The following is a 26,955-nucleotide window of genomic DNA, read 5'->3' as shown; positions in this document are numbered from 1 at the left end:
GAATAGGGAAGAATATCATCTCTGACAGTCTGTAGCTGTATGTCTTTTTTTTTTTTTTTTTTTTTGGTACCGGGATTTGAACCCGGGACCTTGTACTTGCCAGGCAGGCACTGTGCCACTGAGCTATGTATCCCTGGTTGTATGCCTTTGTGAGGTTACAGCCATACCATCATCTCATGACTTGATCACAGTGAGTGCAGGAAGAATCTTCCAGAGTATTCAAAGGGCTGCAAAGAATACAGTGGCCTGTTCAGTGAGCGATGATATTGAGGGGGAAGAAGACATCTGCTCTATTACTTTCTCTCCTTTGGAAATTAGGCGACAAGACATGGGTGATGTCATGGTCTTGGTGGACTCAGAAGAGGAAAAGGAAGATGAACAGGAGGATGCTACAGAAGAGGAGGCAGAGGAAGAAGAGACACAGAGAGAGGAGCCGCCAAAAGAAATGAAGAAGCATGGCCACATTCACAGAGTGACTGCACTGGTGAACGGAAACTTAGAGCAGATGGGAAACGGGCTCCAGGACCTGCAAGGTAAGCTCCTTCCCTTCCACTGTGATTCCTGCAGGGAACTTCCTAGCAGAAGTCCAAGAGCTGAGCTGGGATTTTTAAAGGCTGGGGAAGACACTGATCTAAAATTTAGTGTAGAATCTGAAAGCCTAGGGCCAGGGATTTAGCTCAGTGGTATAAGTGCCTGCCTGCGAAGCACAAGGTCGTGAGTTCAATCCCCAGATCTCAGTATTAAAAAAAAAATTGCTGGGGATTTTTCTCAGCGGCATAAGCACCTGCCTTGCAAACAGGTGGTCGAGAGTTCGATCCCTGGTATAGATTCTCAAATCAGAAATCCAAAATGTTCCAAAATGCAAAACCCTTTGACTGCTGATATGATGGTTCACTGTTTACCAACTTTATTTCATGAGTAATATTATAAAATATTGTATAGATTTACCTTTTAGACCCAGGCATGCCTATAATGCATGCCTGTGATGCAAGCCTGTAATCTCAGCACTGAGGCAAGAGGATTACCAGTTTAAGACCAGCTGTCCAGTGAGACCTTGTCTCAAAAAAAAAAAAAAAAAAAAAAAAAAAAAAAAAAGGATAAATAAGTTATCTTCAGACTTATGTGTATAGGGGAATATGTGAAACCTAAGTGGAGCTCATGTTTGGATGAGTGTCATTGTATGTATGAAGTATTCCAACTCTGATATCCCAAACACTGCTGGTCCCAAGAATTTTGGGTTAGGGATACTTGACATATAAACTACCAATACTGGAATGAAACTGACGGTTAAAGTCTGCTCTGGGAAAGGGACAGTATGGTCACTCTTGAATAGAGAAGACCAATTGTGTTGATGTGCAGGGGTACTTTATTCACAAGGGCAGATGGGATTGAGGTAATGGTGTGGGGGAAATTGAGATGGGGTAAGATTTAACTAACTCTTTGAGATGGCAGTACAAGAGTGGTCCCAGGGGCAGTGTGATAAATTGCCTGATGGCTGATATGTTTAAAATTCCAGGGTCTCACTTGGTGTGATGGTGCATGCCTATAATCCCAGCACTCAGGAGGCTGAGGCAGAAGGGTCACCAAGAGTTCAAGGCTAGCCTGGGCTACATAAGTTGTAGGCTGAAATACATAGTGAGACCCTGACTCCAAAAAAAAAAAAATTCTGGGACTTCAAAGAAAGATAAGAAGTGGAAGGAAAGCACTGATCAGGAGCAGCTTGTGGAAGAGGTGGCTCTGAGGTAAATCTGTACAGACAGTTTGCTTCAGCAGAGAGGGGACAGGCTGCCTGTAATCCCAGCACTCAGGAAGCTGAGGTAGGAGGATCGCCATAAATTCAAGGCCTGCCTGGGCTACATGGTGAGTTTAAGACAAGCCTAGATTACTCGTGTCTTCACATTCCAGGGGAGGGCAGGAGCCTGGAGCATGACGGGTAAGCACTGAGCATGTCTGCAGAGTTTTGGTTAAAAGAACAGGCAGATGTATACTCTGTCTCACCTTCTCCTTCTCCATGAAATTACATTCTGTGGCTCACTGGTAAAGAACTAGAATCACTCAGATGACTGAAACAGTTTTATACTAGTAAGATCGGTCAGAAACAGGCGCAGTGGTGCATACCTATAATCCCAGCACCCGGGGAGGCTGAGGCAGGAAGACTGCAAGTTGGAGCCTGACATGAGTAATTAGGTGACTTCGACTTCTCTCTAAAAAATCATTTAAATGGATCTGTTTTTCCCCTGGACAGATGACAGCAATGAGCAGCAAAGTGACAATGTTCAAGAAGAGGACAGGCCAGTGTGAAGAAGACTGCCCACCACTGTCTTGTCTTGAAAGCTTGGAAAGTTCCACTGAAGATGAGCTCTTCATCAGCTTTGTCTGGACTCCCACCGCTGCCCAGGAGCTTGCATTAGGGACAGCTGCAGTCCCTCAGCAAACAAGAAAAACAAACACACATCTTTCCTCCCATTTTAAAAAAAAAGAAACAAACTGGCTTAATTTGCTGTAAGTTTTCTTAACAATGTCCAAAAGCTTCAGGAAGGAGTGGCACATGTGGGAAAGGCCCAGCTGGCACTCGAGGTGCCATTTTGCTGTGGCTGCTGGTGCTGTGCGTGTTTACTTAGCAACAGGCCCTGACATGGACAGAGCACAGCTCAGGGGAAGCGCTTGGTCTCCGTGCCCTTTGCCACTCTTTGAAGATTGGTAACCAGCTTGTCCCAGCACAAAAGGGAATACTGTGTCAGAAGACAGGAACTTCCTTTATCTCCGCCCGCCTGGATGAGTTTGCAATCCAGGAAGCGGGCAGATAGCAGCTCCCTGGGAAAGGGGAGGTGTCAGCTACCAATGCCAGCCGGAGGAAAGTGTCTGGGTCAGGCTTTGGAGTGAGAAACACGATGCTGATTCTGGGCCCTGACCCATCCTCGTCCCGCGGGCTTGGGGCATGTTGTGTTACCTCTTGTGGAGCTCAGTTTGCGCACATGTGAGAGAGGCATCAGTATTCCTGTTGCCAGGATTGTGGTGAGGATGAAATGGGGACATTTTGGATGTAAAAGTGCCTCGGAGGGGCAAGATAGAGCTGAGTTATCTTTGCCTTCTCTAGTGGAGGGAAAAAAAATTGTGCACTGAAAGTTACAGGTGGCCTCCTGCCTGGCTCTTTCATTCCTTATGGGATGGTTTCGGAGAGGACACTGCCAGCTGCTGCTGACCACTCTTCCCGTGGAGATGTAATTCTTTTCAAAAGCAGTAGAGGCTGGTAAGCGGAAATGTCTTTCATTATAACTTCACATTCTTTAGAGCTTCGCTTTATTTATATAAAGCCTCCTAGGTGGTGTGCCTAGGATTTGCTTTTATTTCTCTTGTTGCTTTGTTAAAAAAATAAATAAATAAAAGGGCAGGAGAAACATTTCCTAACAATATCTGCTGATGAGAACCCCTTGGACAAACTAGTCCTTCTGACCTCAGTTTATTGATCTTGGAGATGGGAATAGGAAAACATTTCTTTCTCACTTAAGGGTACACTGAGAACACTAAGGTTCAAATGTAAAAAGCACTTGGTTTTCAGTTGCTAATCTAACAGATCCTTGAGTTTGTAAAAAAATTTTTCCTAATTTCATCCAAATCTCCTAATGTCAGGGAATTTATAAGGGTGCAACTGATGTGTGCTAAGCATGAAAATTTGACTTGAATTTGCACTGTTTAATGCCCCAAGTCCCACTCCAATAGGCAAGACCTAGGGCTTATCGGAGAGCTCGCCTTCTGCAGTATGAGACTGGGAGTCCTAAGAGAAGTTGGTTGTCTGGGGTAACCTGCTGTGGTGGTTGGGAAGGCCTGTTTTCCTGGATGAAGAGACAGCTGAGAAAATCACAAGTGTGCTCTGTCCCCAGCTCAGGACACTGGGGAGTTTTTACCCTCAGGAATAGCTATGAGTTGCAGCTCTGCTACTTGGCGAGGTCTTTTTGCTGCAATAGTATCTTATGTACTGGGTTACTCTAGACAGTCTGTTAGGGTCATTCAGAATGAGCTCCTCAGGTTGCTTCTAAAGTCCTCAGAGACTGAGCTTGTCTCATGGCTAAATTTCCCAATTTTGAGTCCACTCTTGAGAGGCAACTAGATTTTAAAGGAAAGAAGAGAAGAAATGGGAGGGGAAACCACTAGCTGATGATAGAGATTACTTTGCAAAATCACTGTGCTTTCCACACAAAAGAAAACTTCCTTTTCTTTTGCACACATACCTAGTGAGAGGAGATACCAGAGGGTTTTTCTACCAGCAAACTGGGAACTTCAAAGGCTTGGTGCCAAATGCGATCAAGCCAAGATCAAGCGACCTGTGACAGCTACCACATAACCCCAGTGTGCACATTGTATATGGGGTCAGTAGAGAGCCCTGATACGGAAGATCTTCACGTTTTAGGGATTTATAAAGAAATGGACACCTCCCACCTTGCCTTGACATAACCCATACCCAAATCCACAAGAATTTTGACAGTGGGTTACAGCCTTCATATGGCAAAGTCCAAGTTAATGTATTTCACTGTAAGAGAATCTTATCTGCATTGTTAACTCAAAGACCTACTTTTCAGGACCAGAAAGATAAACACCTCAAAGCTATTACAATTATACTGCAGTTCCTCAAAACCTGGTAGACACTGCAGAGGGAGCCCTGAAATCTTTGTGGCTTTGGTATTAGCTCTGTTCCTCACCAGCACACACAGAACCTATAATCACTGCAGGAAAACACATCATGGAAAATTTCTACAACCTGCACACTGAAACCTGGAAAAATCATCCTTGCTGGGTAGAATTTATGATGATGCAATAAGTGCCAACCGATATTCTCACCGTGGGACTGGCTAGAAACTGCTGCAAAGAAAAACAAAGATCACTCTGCATTATTTACATTTTAATATTTGGTGGGGGAAGGTTGGGAGAAATTAGTTCTGAGATTATAGATTTTTTTAAGATTATGAAATAAAGTTATTTTTAAGTAAATGTTTCAGTGATTTTGTTTGACAGTAAAAGGAGAGATTTGGGAAAAGGAGTTTGCTAAGAAAAAATATTTTTAACTTCGTTTCCTAATAATATTATTTCTCTTAACACTTTTTCTTCCATGGCTTGTACACAGTGAGTATATAAAAGTGTAGGTCAGGCAGCTGATGATGTGGCTTCATACTAGAGCACTTACCTAAGGTAAGTGGTCTTTGGTTCGATTTCTGGAATTAAAAAACCCACTAGGACCAGGAAGCACCAGCAGCGGGGGGAATATAGGAGATAAAGAATGGGCAGGAGAAACATTAAAGAACAGAGACATGGAGGAAGTGGGGTGTAAGGGTAAGTGGAGCCAGGTTTAGAAAAAGAGGAAAAGATACTGGAACTTGTATTTCACTTCCGGAGATTTTCGGGGAATGGAGAACTCTTGACCTGTGAACAAGTGGTTCCTCTTTACTCATTCTTGATGGTGAAACAGTTGTGTTTTGGGATTATCTTTTGTGGGAAACCATTATTCTGTTGCCTTGTATTTGAGAGTGATTACCTGTAGACATCCATTGCCAGGCTTATTTCAAGGCACATCGGTGTGGCATTGTGGGAAAAGCCTTTGGAATCAGGGAACTTGGGTTCAAACTACATCTGCACCATTCTTAAAGCAGCCAGAAAATCAGAGATGAAATGAGAATCCAAGTGGAAGAGACTAAAACTGGGGCTGAGTATAAAAGCAGAGACTCAGAGAAAGGGCTAAGCCAGGTCATTCCAAAAGTGTAGCTCAGTGGGAAGGTCCTGCCTTTCAATCCCCAATACTGTTGGGGATGGGGGTGGGGAAAAAACCTGGAGGGAGAGCAGCAGGCGAGGGATATGGACAGGACCCCGTGTGTGCAGCTGGTGACAAGGACACATTACTACAGACTGCAATTAGCCAAGCCCATCGAGAAACTCCAAGGACACCCATAGCTACAGGGGACCACCCAACTACTGAAAGTCTACCCTGGCTCCAACCATCGGACCGAACCGGACAAAGGGAGCCCGAGGGTGGGAAGTATCAACAGGGGACCACGAGCCCCTCGGGCGTCAGGAAAGCGGGGTGACAGTGGGCCTAACGCCCCCGTCTTGGTACTCTTCCCGAGCCGTCCACGCAGCGCCCGCCACCGCGGCTTCCGCGCCCACCACGCGGCCTTCAGGACACCTCCCCCCATCGAGGTCCCGCAGCCCGGCTCCCCAGCGCAGCCGACTTTCACTCGCGCCCTCTTCGCCCGCCGTCACCACACAGCCCACGTCCCTCCAGCTGCTCGCCGCCCCCCTCCTTGGTTTCCTCCCGCTCCCCTCCGCCTCCCGGAGCCCCGCGTCGGCCTCCGGCTTTCAGATCCCGCCGCCGCCATCTTCCGGCTGGCTGCGCTCCCATCCGCCTCACCGGCCGGTGACCCCACCCCCGGCGTCCAGCCCGCCCACCCTCCGCGTTGCCACGCCCCCGCCAGCCCTCCCCCGGCCGCCCCTCCCCCGCTCGGCTCCCCCAGGCCCCGCCCCGGCCGGCTGCAGTCAGCTTCGCGTTCCGAGCGCCCCCTTCTATCGGGTGTTCGTCCCCAGCCCCCACGGTTTTCCCACAGTCCCGACATTGCTTTTACTCGATTCCGGTCCCCGACTCCCCTGTTTTTTTCTCAGCACCTCTCGTTTGCTCCCTCCCGGGTTTCGCCTAAGCACCCCTGGTTCTACCGTCCCCCCCGCCGTTTCCCCTCAGCCCCCCTCCACCGCCCCGCTCCCGCCCCTCCTTCCGCGCCCCGCCCTCCGCGCGTCCCCGCCCGGCCGCCATGTGACGGGAAGCAGCTGATGGCCTCTCCGGGTGGCGGCGAGGCGGGGGCCGGGGCGGGGGCTGGGGCCGGGGCCGGGGCGGGGGCGGGGGCCTGGGCGGGGGCCGGGGCCGGGGCCGGGGCGGGCGAGGCGGGGGCTCGATGAGGGCCGGCGGTCCAGGGGGCTGAGGCGGCCGCCGCCTGCCGCGCCGACCCGCGTCCTCCATGGAGGCCGGAGGTGAGTGGGGCCGGATGCCCGTTCCCCGCCGCGGGCCGCGGTCGCTACCTGGGGCGGGGCTGGGCGGGACGGGGACCCCGGGGCGGCGGGCGCGCGGGCGTTCAGCTTTGTTTCACTTTCGCTGTCAGCGGCCGCCGCCGGGACCGGAGCTCCGACTAGTGGTGGGGCGGGCGGCAGGGGGGACGCGGCGGTGGGGAGGGACAGTCCCTAAGGGCTGGGACGCGCTCGCGGGGTGCGTGCTCCCGGCCAGGCCGTGCACCTTCCCCACGCACCTCCCCGTGGTCTCTGCGAGATGGGTAATAACAGTTCCCGTATCAGTGGGTGGTTCAGAGACCCCCAAACTTGCCAGTTCGCAGGCCTGAGGTCTAGGGTCCCCGTTAAAACTGTATCCCGAGCCGCTCCCTTGGGGACCATAATTCGGTGGGGAGGGGAAGGTTTTCTTGTCCCAGGTGACACGTATCATCAGGCAAGTGAAGGTTACCCTGATGGGTGAGGTCCAGGGCTTGCCCTGCCCTAGTTAACAGCTGTCACCATCAGAAAACAGTGTGCATGTCAGAATAGTGGGTGTACTTCATGGCAGGCCAGAGAACACACACTCTCAGTGGACAAGCTGTGGTTGTAAAGTATAGGCAAGACCTCGGGACATGAACCCTAGGCATGTCGTCTAAAACTCTTGCTCTCGAGTCCCACTTGTGTAGAAATTTGGGGCGGGTTTAGGATTTAGTCCGAGCTGTGAACTGCAAGTGCGCAAGGCTGTTTCCTTAAGTGAACTTCCCCGCGGGGGCCGAGGCCTAGGGCTTAGAATTCCTTACCGAACCTCTTGCAGTGAGGGTCATGCTTCATCTTCCTGTGAAGGGCTCTGAATGTTGATGGCCTGTTGTTGCGGGTGGGTTGGTTGAAATCCGGCCATTCCCTGGGGATGTGTGTCCGTGTTACTTTTTAATTTAGGAAATGACATTTCTTTGTTTGCTTGGGCAGGGCTTTCAGTAAAAGGTGTAGAGGCAGTCCTTTCTTTCCTTTCCTATCTAGATAAGGGCTTTTCTTTTCAGTGAGTGTATTACCCATAGAATTCTTTTTAAATGGTCCGTACTGTTTTCTGGTGGCTCTTACCTGAACCTTTTTCTAACTTCCGCTGTCATTTCCATTGATTCCTTACAGTTAAATCTGAAAACAGTAGCTAGCCTCACTTTTTCAGAGCGATCTGTTTCCAGTTCTGGGTTTTTCCCTGTTATTGACAACTGTGTTTTGGGGCTGTGGGCAGAGCTGTTGTGAGTTGCCAAGCTGCTATTAAAATAAATAAATAAATAAATAAATAAGCAAGCCAGAGAGTGGGCTAGAGTTTTTACATTCTTTTCAAACTGAATAAAGCCTATTGTTAAGGGATTACAATGGACAGTAGTAGAAATTTTCACAGCAGTGGTTGAAATTCATTAATTCATTCAAATATTACTGAGTATTTACTCTGTGCCAGGCACCCTCTAGGTCACTGGTGGCCAATAGAAATGTAACCAGAGCCATACATGTAATATTTAAAAAAGAAACAGGTGAAATTAATTTTAAAACTGTTTCACTCTAGCACATCTAAAATATTATTTCAACTTGATTCATTTATGTAATAAAGTTATTGTTATGCTTTAAAGGTTTTTAAAAAATTGTTAAAGATCTGGCGTGGCTCAGCTCAGTTCAGACCTGCCACATTCAAGTGCTCAGTAACCACTGGTGGCTGGTAATTATTGGTGAGAGTGGTCCAGTAGCCTGATGGGTTGGAAAAGAGATACATAAAAGCAACAAAATACGGAAAAGCAACCAAAGCAGTCAAGCAAATATCTGGAGGACTGTAATTAAATGATTAAAGGAAAGAAAGTGGGTCACTTTAGATGGTGAAGGCCGGAAGGAATCGCTGAAGATGACGTGAGCCTAGTGTCCTGCGAGATGTGTTGAAGCAGCCAAGGGAAAGCTTTCCCGGCTTCTGGAACAGCTAAATGCCAAGGTCAGGAGGCCGGAAAACTCTCCAGGCTTCCTGCCTGCTGAGGTCATAGCTTCCATCTCTGTGTTAAGGCTGCCACGCACAGAAGAGGTCCATAGTAAAGACTTTCCATTCAGCTTGATTGTCCAAACAGGTCCCATTGTTTAATTGGAAAATCCTGAAAGGGGTGAGGAAGGGCACTTGGGGGAGTGTTGTTATACAGGTAGACTAGATTCAAGATATCTGTTGTACATTATGGTGACTGTAGTTAATAAATAACAGTGTATCATCTACTTGAAAATTGCTGAGTGTAGATTTTTAAAAATGTCCTGACCACAAAAATGAGAAGTATAGGAAATAATGGCATGCGTTAATTTGCTTGAGTCATTCCATAGTGAATGCATGTCAAAACATCCTGTGATACACTATATACAGTATTTGTCAATTGAAACATTAAAGAGAAAGAAAACTCTAATCCGTAGGTATTTAAAAACGAAGAAGGGGCATTGCAGGTACAGTTCCAGGTGCAGCTGGATCCTCTCAGCTGTTTTGTTTTTAAGTTCTGCACTAATTATGGTTTTCTTTTACTGTAGCCAAGTTTAGTTTGGACCCAGACTTCAAGAGACAGGAGTCTCTGAGTTCTTTCTTTTAGCTCTTGGATTCCTGAACTGAAAATAGTAAGAGATTAAATGCCTAAATCACAGAAACAGATTGTGAATTCTGGGCAGCACTGGTATTTAAGAAGAATTTCATGTGAAATGTTTGGCAAAAGCATCTTAATAGCTTACAGGGCTTCATTGCATTTATATTTATAAAGGTATAACATGTATTTGTACACGAGGTATATTTACTGGCTCTTTGCTCTCTGCCAGGAATCAGGGGTAAACATACAAGATCCCTGCTGTGGAGTGGACCTCCTAATAGGGAGGAAACATATTAATCATCAGTTCTGCAATGAAAAGACCTTGAGTTGTGAAGGAAGCACCCCCTAAGGAGTTACCATTTGAATCAGACTTAAATGAAGAGAAGTTCCCAGCTCCGGAGAAGCATTCCCATGAAGGGAATAACTGGTGCAAAGGCCCTGAACTAATTGAGCATAGGCAGGAGGTAGAAGGCCAGGCTACCAAAGGCAGGGGTTAGGTAACGCAGAACTTGGAGGGCAGAGCGAGGAGTCTGGGTTTTATTCTAAGAGCAGTTGAACCTCCAGGAGGGCAGGAGAGTGATGGTGAGGGGCAGAACAGAAGCACAGAGAATAGTTGGAAGGCTGCCTACTATGCTAGGTGAGAGATGGGGCTGCGTAGATTAAGACCGTTACTGGAGATGGCTAGAAAGTAGATTTAGCAAGTCTTTTGGAAACGGACTTAATTGAACTTGTTAATGGATTCGATTTGAGAGTGAGAGAGATCAAGGGTGAAGCCTTTTGTACAGGATAGAGCCCCTTAGAGCAAATGGATGGGTAATGTGTACCTTATGAGGAAATTAACCAAGTGTGAAAGTTTTTTGAGACAGCGCCTCACTATATAGTTCAGGCTGGCCTTGAACTTACTATGTTGCTAGCCCAGGCTAGCCTCCTGCTAACTGTGATCCTCCTGCCTCAGCCTCCCAAGTGCTGGGATAACAGGGATGCACTACCAAACCCAGCAGCCAAGTGTGAATATTACCAGGATAGAATGAAGAAATTCTCATCCAAATCAATTATAATGCACCTTTAGATCAGTAATTATCATTTGCTACTTGACTACAACCGTGTTGTCATCCTCAGTACTGTTGACATTTTGGGCCTGGTGGTAGGGGCTATCCTGTGTGTTGTAGGATGGTGAGCTGAAGCCCTCCCCTCTAGGTGTGACACTTCACTTCAGGACAGTCAAAAACAACTGCAAATATTGCCACATAACCTCAGGAGTGAAATTGCCTCCAATTGAGAGCCTGTAGTTTACATGAAGAAGACATTAATAGATCAGTGCTTAGGTCACAGTAGGAAAGTATCTGGGAAAATGAGAATAAAGAATTGCTGGTCAATTCCTGTGTAACACCTAGAGGTCGTTTTGGCTAATATAAAAGGTGACTTACTAGATAAATGTTCACATCCACAGACGTATATTCACTGATGTGATTGTGTAAATGAAAGGACCACACAAACAGATTTCTAGAAGGAATGATCTGCATCTATACAGATGTCAGTTTATTTTGTTATTTTATTTTTTTGCAGTACCTGGTGTTAAACCCAGGGATGCTGTACCACTGAGCTATATCCGTAAATACCCCTCCACCCAACCCTCTTTATTTTGGTTTTTGGAAAAAGGCTCTCACTGTATTCCAGGCTGGCCTTGAACCTGAGTGCTGGGATTATAGGTGAGTGCCACCATACTTGGCCAAGTCCTTATTTATTTATGTTGGAATGATCTTGCTAAATTGCCCCATGACCTTGAATTTGGCAGTTCTGCCTTCAGTCTAGGATACAACTATGTATTTGCCTGTGAAGCATATGCCAGAAAAAAAAATTTTTTTTTGATACTGGGGATCAAACTCATGATCTTGTGCTTGCCCGGCAGATGCTGTGCCACTGAGCCATATTCCTAACCCCAACAGAAAATATTAATACACACATATACATGTGCACCTTTACATGTGTTTCACTGACTGTAAGACACCATGGAGTATGTTAACAGCTTGGGTCACCGAGAAAAGAACACCTATTGAACTGAGAAGTTGTCAATCATAAGATACATCCTGATTTCATGAAAGTCAAATGTAAGAAGAGAGAGAAAATATAAGAAGTATAGGTTGTTTAAATTAGTATCTATCTGGTAACAGCCATGAAAGTGTCCCAGACAGGAATTACTGAGGTGGAACATGCACAGGAGGAAATGACCTCATTCAGGATGGAAGTCAGTTTTTATATTTTTAGTATGTGTCACAATCATAGTGGCCAGACAGTCTGTACTGAGGGCCTTTAACTCACAGATTGACAACCATGGAGAATCTTCTGCCGGGGTAGAGAATTGAACTAGGAACTTTGGTTCAGTTCTCGAGGAAGCAGTGCCTACTCACAAGATGCTGTGAGGGTCTGGGGAACAGACAGGTTAAATCTTTGTAGTGTCTGGAGAGTGCTTGAGTGCTGTTTGCAGCAGCAGACAATGGAATAAACAGGGTAGGACTCATTTTCCCTTTGAGATTTAGGGATGCTTGTCAGTTGTAAATCTAGGTGGGATTCTCATAAACCAAAAGAACTTAGTGTGAACATGAAAGAAAGGGGTGTGCGAACCTGTCAGGGGAGCTGGGTGGCCTGCAGGGCTGGGAGGTGTGATGGCAAAGGCAGGACTGAAGTGCCATGGCCCAGGGATGGCTGAAAGGCCGCAGGCTCTTGGCTTTTAATCCAGCAGGTAGGTGGGAACCTTGGAATGTGTTTGAAAGAAGTGACGCCCTGTTGTGTACTGTTGTGTTTTCAGCATTGAAAAGGTCTTTGGGGGCAGGAAAATGAGTTGGGTGATTCTTGCAGAAAATCTTGAGACCAGGACAGAGTAGAGATGAAAGTGAGCAAAATGGGGGGCTCCACCTATAGGCACCTACCTGCCTGAAAAGGGCAGGTAAAGTTCTTAGCTCCTTGGTGGGGAGGGTGCTGTGAACAATGCAGACTCTTTGAGTTGCAGATTTTCCTACTATTACTATTACGACTTTAGCCATTTGGATTGATTGAGCATATCTAACATATCTTGCGTCTTTGCTGCGGGTCCTCTCCACCTTTTTCCTGCTCTGGCATTCATAGGAAAATGAGGCCTTCGTTCATTAGGTTTACACGTTCAAAGGTTTCTCTGACTCACAGTTAACTGGCTGTAGGGAGGGCTGGAGCTGAATGAAAGGCTGGTGGAATTTGGCTTGTGGCTGCTGTTATTGGCCCTGGTCATTTAAATGACAACTCCCACTGGGAAATCTATAACGTTTTCATAGTCTGGGGTAGACTTTCCTTTCCCTGAGTCTCCTGGTCAGGGTTGAGGTGGTGGTTTTTGAAGCATGCTCTCTCCTGCCCCAGAGGAACCACTGCTGTTGGCTGAACTCAAGCCCGGGCGTCCCCACCAGTTTGATTGGAAGTCAAGCTGTGAAACCTGGAGTGTGGCCTTCTCACCTGATGGCTCCTGGTTTGCTTGGTCTCAAGGACACTGCATTGTCAAGTTGATTCCCTGGCCATTGGAGGAGCAATTGTGAGTATTCTTTGCATCCAAAGGAATGAGGAAGTTTTCATGCTGGGGCACGGGGCACTTTCCAAAATTATTCCCCATTGTTTGGATTCTTCTGTCCAAAATAGGAGAGAGGGAAAAGGGTTGAAGAGTACAAGAATTGGGCAGAGGCGTTTCCAGAGCTGCTCCATGTTTTTGTATATGGGAAGTCAAGTTGTATCAAGATCATGTAAACCCAAGTTGACTTCATAGCTTTATGGAGATAATAATTGATAATCTTGTACAGTTTACATATTTAAAGTACCTAATACAGTCAGTATGTTCACAGAGCTGTACACGCATCATCGTAATCAATTTTAACCATTTCATCATCTCAAAAGGAAACCCTATAGCCCTTTGTGGATATCCTCAGCCCCCATCTTTTTTCTACCACCTGACAATACCTAAGCTGCTTTCTGTTTCTGGATCTGCCAGTTACGGACATTTCATATTAATGAAACTTTATGTGATTTTTTTTTGACAAACCACGCCCAGCATGATGTTCCACAGTTCATCCGTGTTGTAGTCTGTATCACTGTTTCATTTCCATTTATTGCCCTGTAGTTCAGCATTGTTCAGGGATGGTAGATTTTATTCATGTATTTCTCACTGATGGACATTTGGATTTTTTTCACTTTCTGGATATTTTGAAAAATGTTGCTTTGAACATTTACTTACAAGTTTTTGTGCAGGCATTTGATTTCGTTGGTCAGCTGAGGAAGTAGCAGGCTCTTTTCCAAAGTGGTGGTACCAGTTATGTTCTCACCAGCAATGTGCTCTGCTTTCTCATTCTTTACACCCTTAGGGTGTAAAGCCAGCTCTTTCTGTCTGGGTTCCAGTGTGGGTATCCTGATGGGTGTGAACTGCAGTCTCAGTGATTTAGATTTGCATTTCTCTGATGACTACTGCTGATGAACACCATTTCTTGTGAGTTTATTGGCTCTTGTTTACCTTCTTTGGACAAATACCTATTGAGATCTTTTGCCCATTTTTAAATTAGATCTTTTTCTTTTCGTCACTGACCTAGTTAAGTTTTCCTTTCTTCGGGTAGACTGGTGCTGGTGTCTGAATGTTAGGAGCTTCTAGTAGATGGACCAGCATCTATATCTTTCTATAGATATAATAATATAGCAGGAAAAAATCAGGTCTGGCTTAAAATTCAATGATGAAAGGGTAGTTAAAGAAATTGCTGCATTTCCATATGATACTTTTTTTGCCTTTTTTGAGACTAGGTCTTGCTATGAAGTTCAAGCTGGCCTTGAGCTTTCTCTGTAGCCTAGGCTGGTCTCAAATTTGCAAAGATCCTTCTGCCTCAGCCTCCTGAGCGCTAGGATTACAGGCATGTGTGCCACCATGCCCAGTTTTCCCTGTGATACTTTTACAGCCATCAAAGATTGTTGCCCATTTATAATCATTATCTTTAATTCCTTCTGTGGTCAGTCTAATGGTCATACCAAGGTCATGCGTTGTTTGTTTGTTTGTTTTTGGTACCACGGATCGAGCTCATGACCTTGTACTTGCCAGGCACTGTGCTGCTAAGCTGTATCCTCAGCTCATGCATTGTTTCTTGATCCCATTTTAAATAAAAGGAATTCCTTTATGTCTAGCCTTTAAGTCTGATACCAGTTCATTGTCCAAAAAGTTTTTCCTAAAAAATAAAATGGGAAGTGTGTTTTCTCAACAATCACTTATACTCAAATACATATATTACTGTAGGATAAATACATCATTTCAATATTAATTACACAGGGAAAAGTGTTGAATATTAACTTTTTATGTATAACATATAGTTTAGAATGAGAAAAGTATTATTAATATAGTAAATGAAAAGTGTATTGGTTTATTGGAAAATCACATTTTTGAGAATAACCTGGGAAAATATGTACAGTATAAAACTTAATTGGAAAAAAGCTATAAAACTATTTGCACTTATCCAAATTTATTTTTAAAGTCACATATACAGATAGAAATTTTTAATGAAATGTTTGACAAGAATGATACTAGGATTGTGCTTAATTTTTATTTGTTTCATTTCCAGATTCCCCGTGTATGTTTGTTTTTTTTTTCTTTTAGTTTTATTGATGACAGTTACAGTTGTAGCTGGGTAATGTTCCCAAGAGGACAAAATCACCTAATTATGAAGTCGGTTCTTGTTTTCAGAATGTATACCTGTTGTTAAGCAGCATGTAACTATTTCTTTCTAGCAAAACTCACTTCATGATATTAGAATGGGGTAATATGTAAATGTGCCCTTATTCCTTTGGAATGAAGTGGCTGTAGGGTATATCTTCTAATTCAAATACAGAAACCAGAGTTCCATTTAAAAAAAAAAAAAGAAAGTAACTTTGGAGATTCCAAGCTATTCTGAAGTTTTTCCTGCAGTCTGCTTTTAAAGTCCTTCCTGAAGTGGCAAACTCAGGGACTTGTGCCAGGACCCAGCAGGTATGGGTAGTGTGGACAGGAAGAGAGGGGCAGTGTGTGGATTGGACAGGGCCATTCAGAGAGACATTGATTATCACCTTCAGCTTGTTCAGCCCTGGAAAACACATTTTCAGATAACCAATAGTCATTTAGGTTAGGGGCCAGCAAACATTTTCTATAAAGGCCCAAAGTGTAACTGCTTCACACCGTTGGGGCCACATAGTTCATCATGACTGTTCAGTTAAGCCAATGTAGCACCATGTGCACAAGTGACAATGACAGGCTTCCAATAATGCTTCATTTATCAAACCAGATTTTTGTCATTCTCTACAGCATGGATAAACCTGAGGGACATTATGTTAAATGTAGTAAGTTAGGTGTTAAAAAACAAATACCACGTGTTCAATGTGGGATCTGAGAAAGGCAAACTCATAAGAGAGAATAGAATTACGGTAACCAGAGACTGAGGTCAGGGGACTAGGGACTAAGAAATACTGCTCAAAGGCCGCGAAGTGTCAGGCAGTGTTCATGGTGGTTAATGTACAATGAGTGAAAATTGCTAAAGGAGTAGATCATAAATGTTCTCACAACCAAAAATCAGTGAGACATGTTAACTAATTTAACCATTTCATAATGTGAGCATAGATTGACATGTGCATTTTAAGTATGTACAGTTTTATCAACTATACAGTTGACTTTAAAAATTGACAGAAGGATTGTCAAATGAACCAAACAGACAGACTGCTGTCCTGGGCATAGTTTGCTAACCTGATTTACATTAGTGAGCTTACACTTGCCTTAGTTCCTTCCAAATGGTAAAAATTCCTTTGTATATTTTATCATACAGTTGTCAGAAATACGATTTACTTAGAACTTCTCAGCACATGTAGAATAAAGAAGTACAGCTACACAAAATTATGGTCAAACATACCCAGAAAGTGGTATTTATTATTTGTTCCAGTAAAATATAGTACAGCTTTGTGCACTCAGGCCAAACTGCAGAGCTGTCTACTTGCCTGTGCCTTAGGGACTTCTGGGTTCAGAGGTAGGCAGGATAGAGGCCAGTGACTTTGGGACTGAGCCTCATTCATCTGGACCTGTTTCACCAGGAGCGGAGTAGAGGAGGAGAGGGTTAGGTTAAGAGACCTTGCAGGGCAGGTCCCATGTCTGTTGGTAATTCCACACTGAATGGCTTCTGTCTTGAATATACTATCAGGGAAGTGAATAAAAGGGTCTCATTATTGATTGGAACCTAGTAAGTGAAGGCAGAAATCAACATGTACCAAACAAAAACCATATTGGACAGAGGGGTTTGTTTCCTGATTCCTTGAGGATTTCTGAGCTGAACTTAAGGGGTCTTTTTAGGCAAGACAGCAGTAGCTGGCTCTGCAGGCTCTAATTCTGCCTGTCCTGGTTCCAAATGTGTACAGTGTGACTATGCTTTCTCATGGGGAAAACGGAGTGCATGTTTCTTTCCATGCACCCAAACCCAAGAGAACATTCTGAGCGAGTATGGCACTCCCGTTAGCCTCTGTGATCTAGTTACCTCACGAGGCAGGTCACCCAGTTGCAAGGCTGTTGCAGATGGATTTAACCAAGGTTAGTGAGGCCTCTGTTCCATGAATCCCAAAGTAAAAGCAGAAGAAAAGGAATAGCAGAATTAAATGAAAGCCAAAATATTTTCCTAGGACTTCAGAGTTTTCCTGCCACAGAGGACATGTTGGTTGACCTGGTCATAATTTTAGACCCATTAAGAAATCTCTGCCTTCCGCAGCATTCCTAAAGGGTTTGAAGCCAAAAGTCGAAGCAGCAAAAGTGATACAAGAGGTCGAGGGAGCCCAAAGGAGAAGACCCTGGACTGTGGTCAGATTGTTTGGGGTTTGGCCTTCAGCCCTTGGCCCTCTCCACCCAGCCGGAAGCTCTGGGCACGCCACCATCCCCAAGGGCCAGATGTCTCTTGCCTGATCCTTGCCACGGGACTCAATGATGGGCAGATCAAGATTTGGGAAGTGCAGACAGGTAGGTCATTCCTGGCTGACGTGTTCATGATGTGACCTAAGCAGGCTTCATGGGGTCTGCCGGCCCCCAATTGGCTGAGAGGCAGAACAGTGACTGCACTCTGGGTTTCCTGGCTCCTACTGATTGCTTCTGCTTTGCTTTCAGGGCTCCTGCTTTTCAATCTTTCCGGCCACCAAGATGTTGTGAGAGATTTGAGTTTCACACCCAGTGGCAGTTTAATTTTGGTCTCTGCATCCCGGGATAAGACTCTTCGCATCTGGGACTTGAATAAACATGGTAGGGATGTGGTTGGACTACTTGGATACCCTAAAAGTAATGTATTTGCCGGTTTCTCAAATTCCTCAGTGTCGTTTTTATCTAGAATGGTGTTTTCTCAATCTTTCTGCTGGTATTACTTCCTAAGGAACCTTTTTAGATGTTTTCATTCTAATCACCCTCCCTGTCCCAAGGAGACTTTAATACCAAAAATATATCATGCAGTTGTCCTTTTGTATCTGAGGGCAGTTAGTTCCAGGACCCCTGTGGATTTTGATGTGCATTCTTTAAAATGAGAGTGTTTGCATAGAACCAACTCGCATCTTCCTGCATACTTTAAAACCATCTCTAGACTACTATGATCCTTATTACAATGTAAATGTTGTAGAAAAGTTGTTACAGTACATTGTTTGAGGAATAATCCAAGAAAAAGATTACATCTGTACTGATGCACTGGTACTAGTGGTGTGTGGAACTGGGCATTAAGCCAGGGCTTCTTGGATGCTAGGCAAATACCCTACCACTGAGCTATGTCCCCAGATAAAGATAGATAAGATAGATAGACAGACACAAACAAACAAATTTTTTGAGATTAAGATCTTGATCAGTTAGTTGCTCTGGCTGGTCTTGAATTTGCTGTCTTTCTGCCTCAGACTTCTGAGTAGCTAAGATTACAAACCTGCATCAACGTGTCTAGCTTAGATGGAATTAAAAAAAATTTTTTTTGATTCATGTTCAGTTAAATCAATAAATGTTGAACCCATGAGTGTGGAGGACTTCCAGTATATAATGTACGGAAAACAAGTGTATTCTCTGCAAATAAGAAAACAGATTTTTTTGCACACCCAGAGCTAATTTTGCTCCCTTTTCAATGGGGGTGACAGGGCCTCTGGAGCAGGAACACCCCTTTTTAGGGGCTGGGTACTCTGTGTTTTGAGTTAGCCTGTGTGTGCTGGGATGTTGAGTGGCCTCCCTCATCTTTCCTTAGTAGATGCCGTTTGTATCCTCTCTGGTTGTGACATCCAGACGTTGTTTTTGGACACTGCACAGTGCTCCCTGAAGGGAGTAATTCTCTGAGGCTAGAGGTGGTCAGCTTTTATGAAATTCTGCCTTGAGCGAGCTGTGTATCAGTGGTACAGTAAGAATTCTAAACATCTCTGGTGACTTTGACCCTTAACTGATGATGCAGAGAAGTTGATTTGTTGCCACAGGTTCTCCCACAAGTAGCTAGAGATTTGTGGGATTAATCCTAATCATGACACCTTTCCTTCCCCCCAACAGCCTCCTCATGTGAGAATTAGGCCTTTAATATGTGGATTTTGGAGGGCCACAAACATTTGTGGAGTCCATAGCAGTTTGTTAAGAGGGGCACTTCTAGTGACCTCATCTGCAGCATGTGCTCACTAAGGATTCTCCCAGGTGTTTCTGCCCATTCCTGTGGGACTTGTCACCACACCATCAAGGCAAGGAGGTATCTCAAAGGCAGTGACTTCTTACATTTTCTTTGTGTTCGGTAGTGCTGGGATTGAACCTGGAGCCTTCTGCACATGAGGTATGTGCTCTCCCACTGAGTAGCACCCGCTGTCTACAGCGCCCTTATTACTGTGTGTTAAGTGCACAGAGGCAGCTGCTATCTCAGGAAAGTCTGTAGAGTGCCTGAAAACTGTGCTGGCTGGGAGGGTCAGGTGAGTAATGAGAGTGGGTGGAATGGAGCAGACCGTTACTACGGCTTTTCAAGGCAGGGAGGGGAATAAAACTGTGTACCCAAGTACCAGGCAGTGATTCCCCAGCAACCTGGCTTCCCTTAATACATTCAGTTCTGATACCACCTTGGGATGTGACAACTGAAGAAACTGTAACTGGTTTTTTATAAATGCTAATTTTTCTTTTGGCTTGCTTTTTATTTTTTGAGATAAAGCTTTACTAGGTAGTCCAGGTTGGCCTTGAACTTGCTGTATAGCACTAGCTACCCTTGAATTTGTAATATTTCTGCCTTGTCCCCCAGTATTGGGATTATAGTCATGTGTCACCTTGCATGGCTAGGGATGCTAATATTTACTCATAAATACATGTAAACTTCATAAATCCTTATGTAAGACTAAGTACTGACTTAAAAATTGTTTCATTTTTCATGCTTAGATTTTTCCTTTCCCACCCTTTGTTCTTTTTCCCTGGAGTCTGATAATCCTTGTTACGAACTTACTGTGGCTAGGTGCACTGGCATATTCCTGTAATCCTAGCACTCTGGGAGGCTGAAGCAGGAAGATCTAAGTGTGAGTCCTGTCTGAGTAACTTGCAAGACCCTGTCTCAAAAATTTAAAAAATGGCCGGGATATAATAGCTCAGTGTGGAGGCCCTGAGTGTGGGCTCAATCGCTAGTACTGAAAATAAATAAATAAAAATTTAAAAAGGCCTGAAGATGCAGCTCAGTGTACCCCCTGGATTTTATCCCTAGTATCCCCACCCCCACAAGAACCTATAAAGTATACTTTAATAATGTATACTCCAGTCTTACCTATGCTGATACATAACCTGTACACAGTTACACTCGTGAATTTTAGGGTCATTGTATCACAAAAGTGGTATCTTTGTAGTTTATCTACATCTTGTTTTTTGTTTGGTTTGGTTTTTTTAAATTAATACCTCATGGAAAGATCTATGTTATGAACAGGTGGCACATGGCCCCATTCATTCAGCCACTCCCTTATGGATGGGCATTAGATATTTTTGAAGAAGCCAAGATCTGGAGAGATGACCTAAGCACTGAGTAAGCAATGGAGCCAGATTTTCAAAGCCAGGGTGTCTGACTACAGAGCATAAGAAGCCTCTAATTACTCCACACCCTTCGGCAGTCATCCTTGTGACATGGTGAAAGGATTACAGAGGTTAAAGGTGGGAGAATTGAAGATAAACACTCTTAGAATTGGGAAGGGTGCTTCAGAGTACTTCAAGCGACTGGTTATCTAAAAGAATGTTCTCTACAATCAGAGCAGATCTGTATATACCCTTGGTCCTGTTGATCTTGTAGATTTAGGTGAATGATTTCCCTTGGCCATCAGAATGATGTCTTATTAATAGATTAAAGGCATCTATTTTTTCTCTTTTCACTTGCAGTTGTTTAAGTGACAAATCTCACTGTAGCTCTTTCTGTATATTAAAATAGTGGGCCTTTGGATCCAGCTATGAGAGAACTGGATGGATGTGGGTCTTGGATCATTATTAATGGTTCTTCTGTCTCTCTGGTTTCTTGTTCTTATCGTTTGCTCACTGCTTGCTTCTCTTCCCTGCCAGGCAAACAGATACAGGTGTTATCTGGCCACCTGCAGTGGGTTTACTGCTGCTCCATCTCCCCGGACTGCAGCATGCTGTGCTCTGCAGCTGGAGAGAAGTCGGTAAGCCTCAGACCCTGGGCACATTCTTCCTGTGCTTTCGTGCATCGGCACATGGAGGTCTGAAGCAGTGGCTGTTGGGAGGGGGGCACATTGGCAGGCTGTAGCCTCTACCGAGCTCCCTCGCAGCTGGCACTCTGACATGAACTAAGGGAGAGGATTCACACCCATCACTGGAGGCCAATTCTTTACACAAAATGGAAAAAAAAAAAGGTGTTTAAATTTTTTTTTTCTCCTTGGGAGTCCAAAAGTTGCAACCCACATCTCTTTCCTTATCCTTTTGAACTATCTTGATTTGAATATGTCTGATTAGAATTTCCAATTCAAAACATGACATACACAGTTACTTGTTGAACTTTGTTCTGAAATCTTATTTTTAAACATACTAGAAATTCAAGAGCCAACTGTTTGGTACAGTTTCTGTTCAGAGTCCACATTTGTACTGAGCCTTGGCTGTAACTGATGGAGAAATAAGGAATCACCTTTTGGTTCAGCCCAGGTGGTTGATCATTTGAGGTTGGACCCCATGAGACAGTGAGCATTCTCTTAAAGAAACAAAATCCTACTTTAAATCATCCCCAGAAAGATGTGATGAGCTAGGTCAGATGCAGAGCCTGGGAAAGAGCCCTTGGTGCTATAGGCAGGTGTGGGGTGGGTCTAGAACTCACCTTTGCCCTTCATTTTTGGTTTTAAGTGGAAGAGGATAGCATTTGACTTACACCTTGGCACAGCATAGAAGCCTCTGCAGATGTTTCACTGGCAGCCTCCTTAAAGTTAGCCTACTTTATTCTCTCTTAAAACACTTTCAGTAAGTGGCTGGAGAATTCAGACCCAGTGTTTTGCTTCACTCTTTATGGTGGGTTCTAGAAAAGGAAGTGAGAAGAGTTTTACCTGGCGGTGCAGCCTGAAGGAGGGAATTTCAGTATCTTTCACTGCTGTTCGCGCCCTGAGCCCTTTGCTTCTGTCCCTCACCAAGCACCTGATATTCTCTCTCCACAGGTCTTTCTATGGAGCATGCGGTCCTACACATTAATCCGGAAGTTAGAGGGCCATCAAAGTAGTGTTGTGTCTTGTGACTTCTCCCCCGACTCGGCCTTGCTTGTCACAGCGTCTTATGACACCAATGTGATTATGTGGGACCCCTACACTGGTGAAAGGCTGAGGTCACTCCAGTAAGATTGAATTCTTGCTACTACTTCCTGGGAGTCTGGGATGGGAGGGGACAGCCCTGGTCAAAAGGCAGTCATTGTTTTCATGTCACTCCAGCTCTAACTCAAGCCCACGTGTCCTCATGTCTCCTGGTTTAGGTAGCTGTTTGTACCTCTTTGGATTCAGCATTATGAAACCTCAGAGTGACTCTTTGTTTCCACTTAGTAATAACTGTAGTACCGAGTTCAGAACGATCATCTTACCGAAACTGTCGTTTCCAATGTGAATTTTCATGTTCTCACAGAGTTGGTCTACTTTTTTCTTTTGTCTGTGTGGTTTTATGAAGCAAATAATAGGTAGTCCTATAATTATCATGTATCTCAGCCTAAAAAAGACTTTCCGTTTGTACTGTGGCATTAAAATGAGGACTGACCTACTTTGCATAAGGAAATTAGCACAAGGAAGTGCCAGTAACCCTCCAGCCCCCTCAAGACACTTGGAGCCTTCTGAAGGGCACATTTTTTCTCATATTGGGTACCAGCCATGGCATTTTGGGCTCCTGCCTCAGGTGAGGCTGAGTGAGGACTCCAGGCTACTGACCTGTTTCTCCTGCAGCCACACCCAGCTTGACCCCACCATGGACGACAGCGATGTCCACATGAGCTCACTGAGATCCGTGTGCTTCTCTCCTGAAGGCTTGTATCTTGCTACAGTGGCAGATGACAGGTAACCATAGATCTCTTTGGGTGGCCTCGGAGCAGGTGCTCGCAGCATGGCCAGGATTCCCCTGTAGGTCTGGCCCAGGTCAGCTCACATACAGGTGTTTCCTCCTCTCTTGTGCAGGCTCCTCAGGATCTGGGCCCTGGAACTGAAGGCTCCCATTGCATTTGCTCCTATGACCAATGGTCTTTGCTGCACATTTTTTCCACATGGTGGAGTTATTGCTACAGGGTACGTGTCTCTTCGCTGAATAGAACACAGTGGTTTCTGCTGGGTAGTTTCTGTAGTTTTTCAAGAAAAGAAGCGTCTAGAATTTCATTGCCTCTATAAACCCTTAAATGAAATCCCACATTATATAAGATTTAAATATTCTGTTCTGCCAATGTATCACTTACTTTTGATGCTTAACCTAAATGTAATTAAAGACCTATTGTTTGTCACCTACATTAAAGCATAGGTGACACATTAAAGCGTAAATTAAGATGGAGAATTTATATGGGAAACCATTTACTTCCAGCTGAGACCGCCTTACAGGAAACACCTGTAATTCAGTAGGTGGCACTCTGTCTTCCTTCACACTACTACATAGAAAGAGCTGTGCTGACACAGATAGTGCTTGGGAGCAGAGGTCTTGAGGTGAGCTTTTTGAGATGTGGTCTTGCTCTGTTGCCCAGGATGATCTTAACTTCTTGGGTATATATCCATGATTCTCTTGCCTCAGTACCTTGAGTAGCTGGGGGGTACCACAAGGATGTCACATTTTGAGCTTTGTTTTTGTGGTATGGGGATTGAACTCACGTCTTAACACTGTGCTATGTCCCCATTTGTTTAAAATTTTTTAATTTTTTTTTGAGATAGGGTCTAATTTACTCAAGCTTGAATTTGAAATCCTCCTGACTCAGCCACAGAGGACTGGGATTACAGTGTGAGCTACCATGTCTGGCTAACACACTCAGTTCTTATAGTCAGTCAGCATCTTTCATTTACCAGCATACCTTTATTTTATTTTAAGGAGAAAAAAATTTCAAAACTTCAAGGGGCAACAATGGTACATCAATTGTACATTTTCATTCTATTTTATTTTTTTGAAACCAGGGTCTCAATGTCGTTCAGATTATCTTGAACTCATGTAACTCAAGTTGGACACAAACTTGCAACAACCCTCCTGCCTCAGCCTCCCAAGTGCTGAGATTACAGGTGTATGCCACTATATCCAATTATCTGCACACCTTTTAATCTGTTCCCAGTTTGAGTTGCATTTTACCCTGTGGAGTGTTGGCATTTCAGGTCAAATTTTAAAACATCAGTATGCAAGAATAAAAAAAATCATTGTCCATCATAATATGTATGTCCATAAAATGTAAACTTCCAGGGTCAACCTTAATGTGCTGGTTGCTTTTATTTCAGGACAAGAGATGGCCATGTCCAGTTCTGGACTGCCCCCAGAGTTCTGTCCTCATTGAAGCACTTATGCCGGAAAGCCCTTCGAAGTTTCCTGACAACCTACCAAGTCCTAGCACTGCCAATCCCCAAGAAAATGAAAGAGTTCCTCACGTACAGGACTTTTTAAGCAACGCTACACATCTCTCTGTCGCAGAATATGGTCTCCTGGCAAAGGAATAGTCGGAAGAATGAGCCAAAGATCCAGATTGAAGCAGAATCTTTTTGGGATTGTGAATAGTGTAGCAAGCCAGATCCCAGTGAACTCGCCATGGATGTTTTCCCCATGGCACCTGCAAGGCAATTTCAGAAGAGATTCCTCTTCAGCCATGACAGTCTTACCTTAAATCTTTGGGTCCACTTGTACACAGCGGATGTTGAACTTCTAGTTGTTCAAATTTAGAGTGCTGTTGCTGCTGTTTTGATGGAGGCCTCTCTGTAGTGGTGGCAAAGCTCACATTCCTTGCCAGGAAGTGTGACTGCCACATAATACCTATCACACATGTCAGATGCAGTGGTAGCATGATCTAAAGCTCCCTCCCTCCTGCTGTGGTCAGGGAAGCGTGGATGTCAGCAGGGCCCACTTTTGGGCTCCCGTTTGACCAGCAAGACCCAAGTTTTCAAGGAGCCATTCGGTGTAAAGTGTTCACTAAATCACAAATGAAACAGGCTGTGTGTTCCTAACCCATACAAACACTATTATCGGCTGTTTTTGTTAAGCAGTGGTGTGCATGTGCAGGTGACAAGCTCGTATGTCAGATTATATGGGGATTTACTCCTAAACCGCATGACTGTTCAAATGGCTACTGAGTTGTCAGTTGCTGGCCATTTATTAGCATCATATTTATTTGTGTTTTTTCACAGATACTGTATTAAGGTACAATTGTGTTTTTCTCAATGGTATCAAAAGACCAGCATCCTTCAATGGACCAGTTGTAAAGATGTGTCTAAGCTGCGTGAAGAACTGCTGCTGTCATCACCTCGGCTCGTATACTTACATACATCTGTGCTGCTTGGCCTCACTGGACTCATCAGCCAGTCTCAACACACACCTAAACAAAAATAGCTCCTTAAAGTACTGTTCTCCTTCAGTGGCATGTGTATCTCAAGACACCTCATTCGGTCAAAAGTCTGCCTTAGGAAATCTAATATATTTTAAATTATTTTAAAAGAAATGCAACATCTTTATTCTTTGGCTTTTTTAATCAGTGCTTTATGGAGGCAGTGTAACAACTTGCAGAGGGTAGAGCAATCTCCTCTACCTTTTGCTGCTTGATGAAAATGTTTCAAAATGAGGCATTGAAGGAAAAAACCGTGCTTTTGTCCGTTTCATTTTTCTTTTAAGAAAAAAAAAAACCTTTTAAAAAAAGTACAGTGGGAGGCTGGGGACAGTTGGTCAACTTTTTGGTTTTATGTTTATATTTTCAGTTTTACAGTTTTCTTGGCACTAGCATCATGAGAGGCTCTTGGTGGTTTCCCTGAGACTCCACTTAGCCAGTACATTCAAACTTCATTGGTGTCCTTGGTAGTGACTTCTCCATGGATGAAGGAAACCGCCAGCTTCTCTCCTGGTCACTTAGTTATGTGGTGCTGGAAACTCCACCCAGGGCTCACACACACTAGGCAGCGCTCTGAGCCATACTCCCAGCCCTGCTTTTACTTGATGTACTGATGTGCCTCAACTTAGAGTGGGGTAACATCCCAGTTACTCCACTGTAAATTGAAAATACCCAAGCTGAAGATGTGCCCAGTACATCTACTGAGCACCACAGCTTGGCATGCAGTACACTGCAAAGTGTCAGTCATTTTCATTGTAATCGGGTGGCCCACAGGAGCTGTGGTGTAGCTTACTGCTGCTGCCCACTGTTCTTAAGAGTATCATGTTGCATGCTGGAAGCCTAGGGAAGATCAAAATTTGAAGTACAGTTTCTACTAAATACATCATCCTTATGTATAGACTAAGTGAAACTTTCGAAAAGTTGAGGTCTAAGAACTTGACACCTAAGGAAAAAAGAAAAATTGATTGTGTGATATCAGACATTTACTGCATATGCAAAGTGGACAGTCAGCATCTCTTTAAACAGCTAGAGAAGGGAGTCTAATCTGTAGGCAAGCCACTTTATTCTTGGTGTGCAGCAGCTTTTGTAGAGAAATCCCGGCCCTTTCAGCAGTTAAGGTTTAGACTCTGGCTTAATCTCACATGTCATCCATGAACCAACAGATTTATACAACCAGTGGCTCAATGTCACAATTTTATGGCTAACTAAAAATTTTTCTTCATACTGTTGCAATTTGGAACCTGTTCGTAAGTCAAGAGAACTTAAAAGAGCAGTTTTTAAAATAAGAATTCCTCTGGGGATTTAGCTCAGTGTGG

The 26,955-nt window shown here is 44.4% G+C and overlaps 3 protein-coding genes across 6 annotated transcripts in view; 2 read left to right on the top strand and 1 right to left on the bottom strand.

Moving 5' to 3' along the window:
- The window catches only part of Vsig10 (V-set and immunoglobulin domain containing 10), a 32,081-nt gene extending 27,095 nt beyond the window's left edge, over window positions 1-4,986 (top strand). The window contains exons 8-9 of the mRNA XM_003478205.4: window positions 319-533; window positions 2,246-4,986. Of these exons, the coding sequence (XP_003478253.1) occupies window positions 319-533; window positions 2,246-2,301 (271 nt within the window). The 3' untranslated portion in view covers window positions 2,302-4,986. The remainder of the gene's footprint in view (window positions 1-318; window positions 534-2,245) is intronic.
- Window positions 4,987-6,860: 1,874 nt separating this feature from the next.
- On the top strand, window positions 6,861-25,756 carry Wsb2 (WD repeat and SOCS box containing 2). 2 transcript variants are annotated; one of them, XM_003478178.5, is made up of 9 exons: window positions 6,861-7,008; window positions 13,005-13,173; window positions 17,384-17,628; window positions 17,773-17,904; window positions 21,175-21,275; window positions 22,272-22,444; window positions 23,037-23,147; window positions 23,265-23,372; window positions 24,549-25,756. In XM_003478178.5, exons 1-9 carry the CDS (start codon window positions 6,996-6,998, stop codon window positions 24,709-24,711), a joined length of 1,215 nt encoding a protein of 404 aa, XP_003478226.1. In that variant the 5' UTR covers window positions 6,861-6,995; the 3' UTR covers window positions 24,712-25,756. The 2 variants fall into 2 exon arrangements, with proteins under 2 accessions (XP_003478226.1, XP_063081808.1); XM_063225738.1 differs by lacking the exon at window positions 6,861-7,008 and having other exon boundaries at window positions 12,971-13,173.
- A 212-nt stretch (window positions 25,757-25,968) lies between these two features.
- The window catches only part of Rfc5 (replication factor C subunit 5), a 47,975-nt gene continuing 46,988 nt past the window's right edge, over window positions 25,969-26,955 (bottom strand). For all 3 annotated transcript variants that reach the window (XM_063225739.1, XM_023561006.2, XM_003478153.5), the window contains exon 12: window positions 25,969-26,582. The gene's annotated coding sequence lies outside the window, so the exon portion shown is untranslated. The remainder of the gene's footprint in view (window positions 26,583-26,955) is intronic.

The sequence above is a fragment of the Cavia porcellus genome, unplaced genomic scaffold (genome assembly GCF_034190915.1).
Source record: "Cavia porcellus strain 051 isolate PalLab524CR breed Dunkin Hartley unplaced genomic scaffold, mCavPor4.1 scaffold_16, whole genome shotgun sequence".
Classification (NCBI taxonomy): Eukaryota; Metazoa; Chordata; class Mammalia; order Rodentia; family Caviidae; genus Cavia; species Cavia porcellus.
Note: the sequence above shows the minus strand (reverse complement) of the source record. Positions and strands in the feature narration are given on the sequence as shown.

Bases quoted from the DNA above. Each gene is read 5' to 3' on its own strand.
- Wsb2 (XM_063225738.1), top strand. From the start codon at position 12,986: ATGCTCTCTCCTGCCCCAGAGGAACCACTGCTGTTGGCTGAACTCAAG. The intron at 22,445-23,036 runs GTAAGATTGAAT...TTTCTCCTGCAG, and splicing joins GAAAGGCTGAGGTCACTCCA to CCACACCCAGCTTGACCCCA. The intron at 23,373-24,548 runs GTACGTGTCTCT...CTTTTATTTCAG, and splicing joins GGTGGAGTTATTGCTACAGG to GACAAGAGATGGCCATGTCC.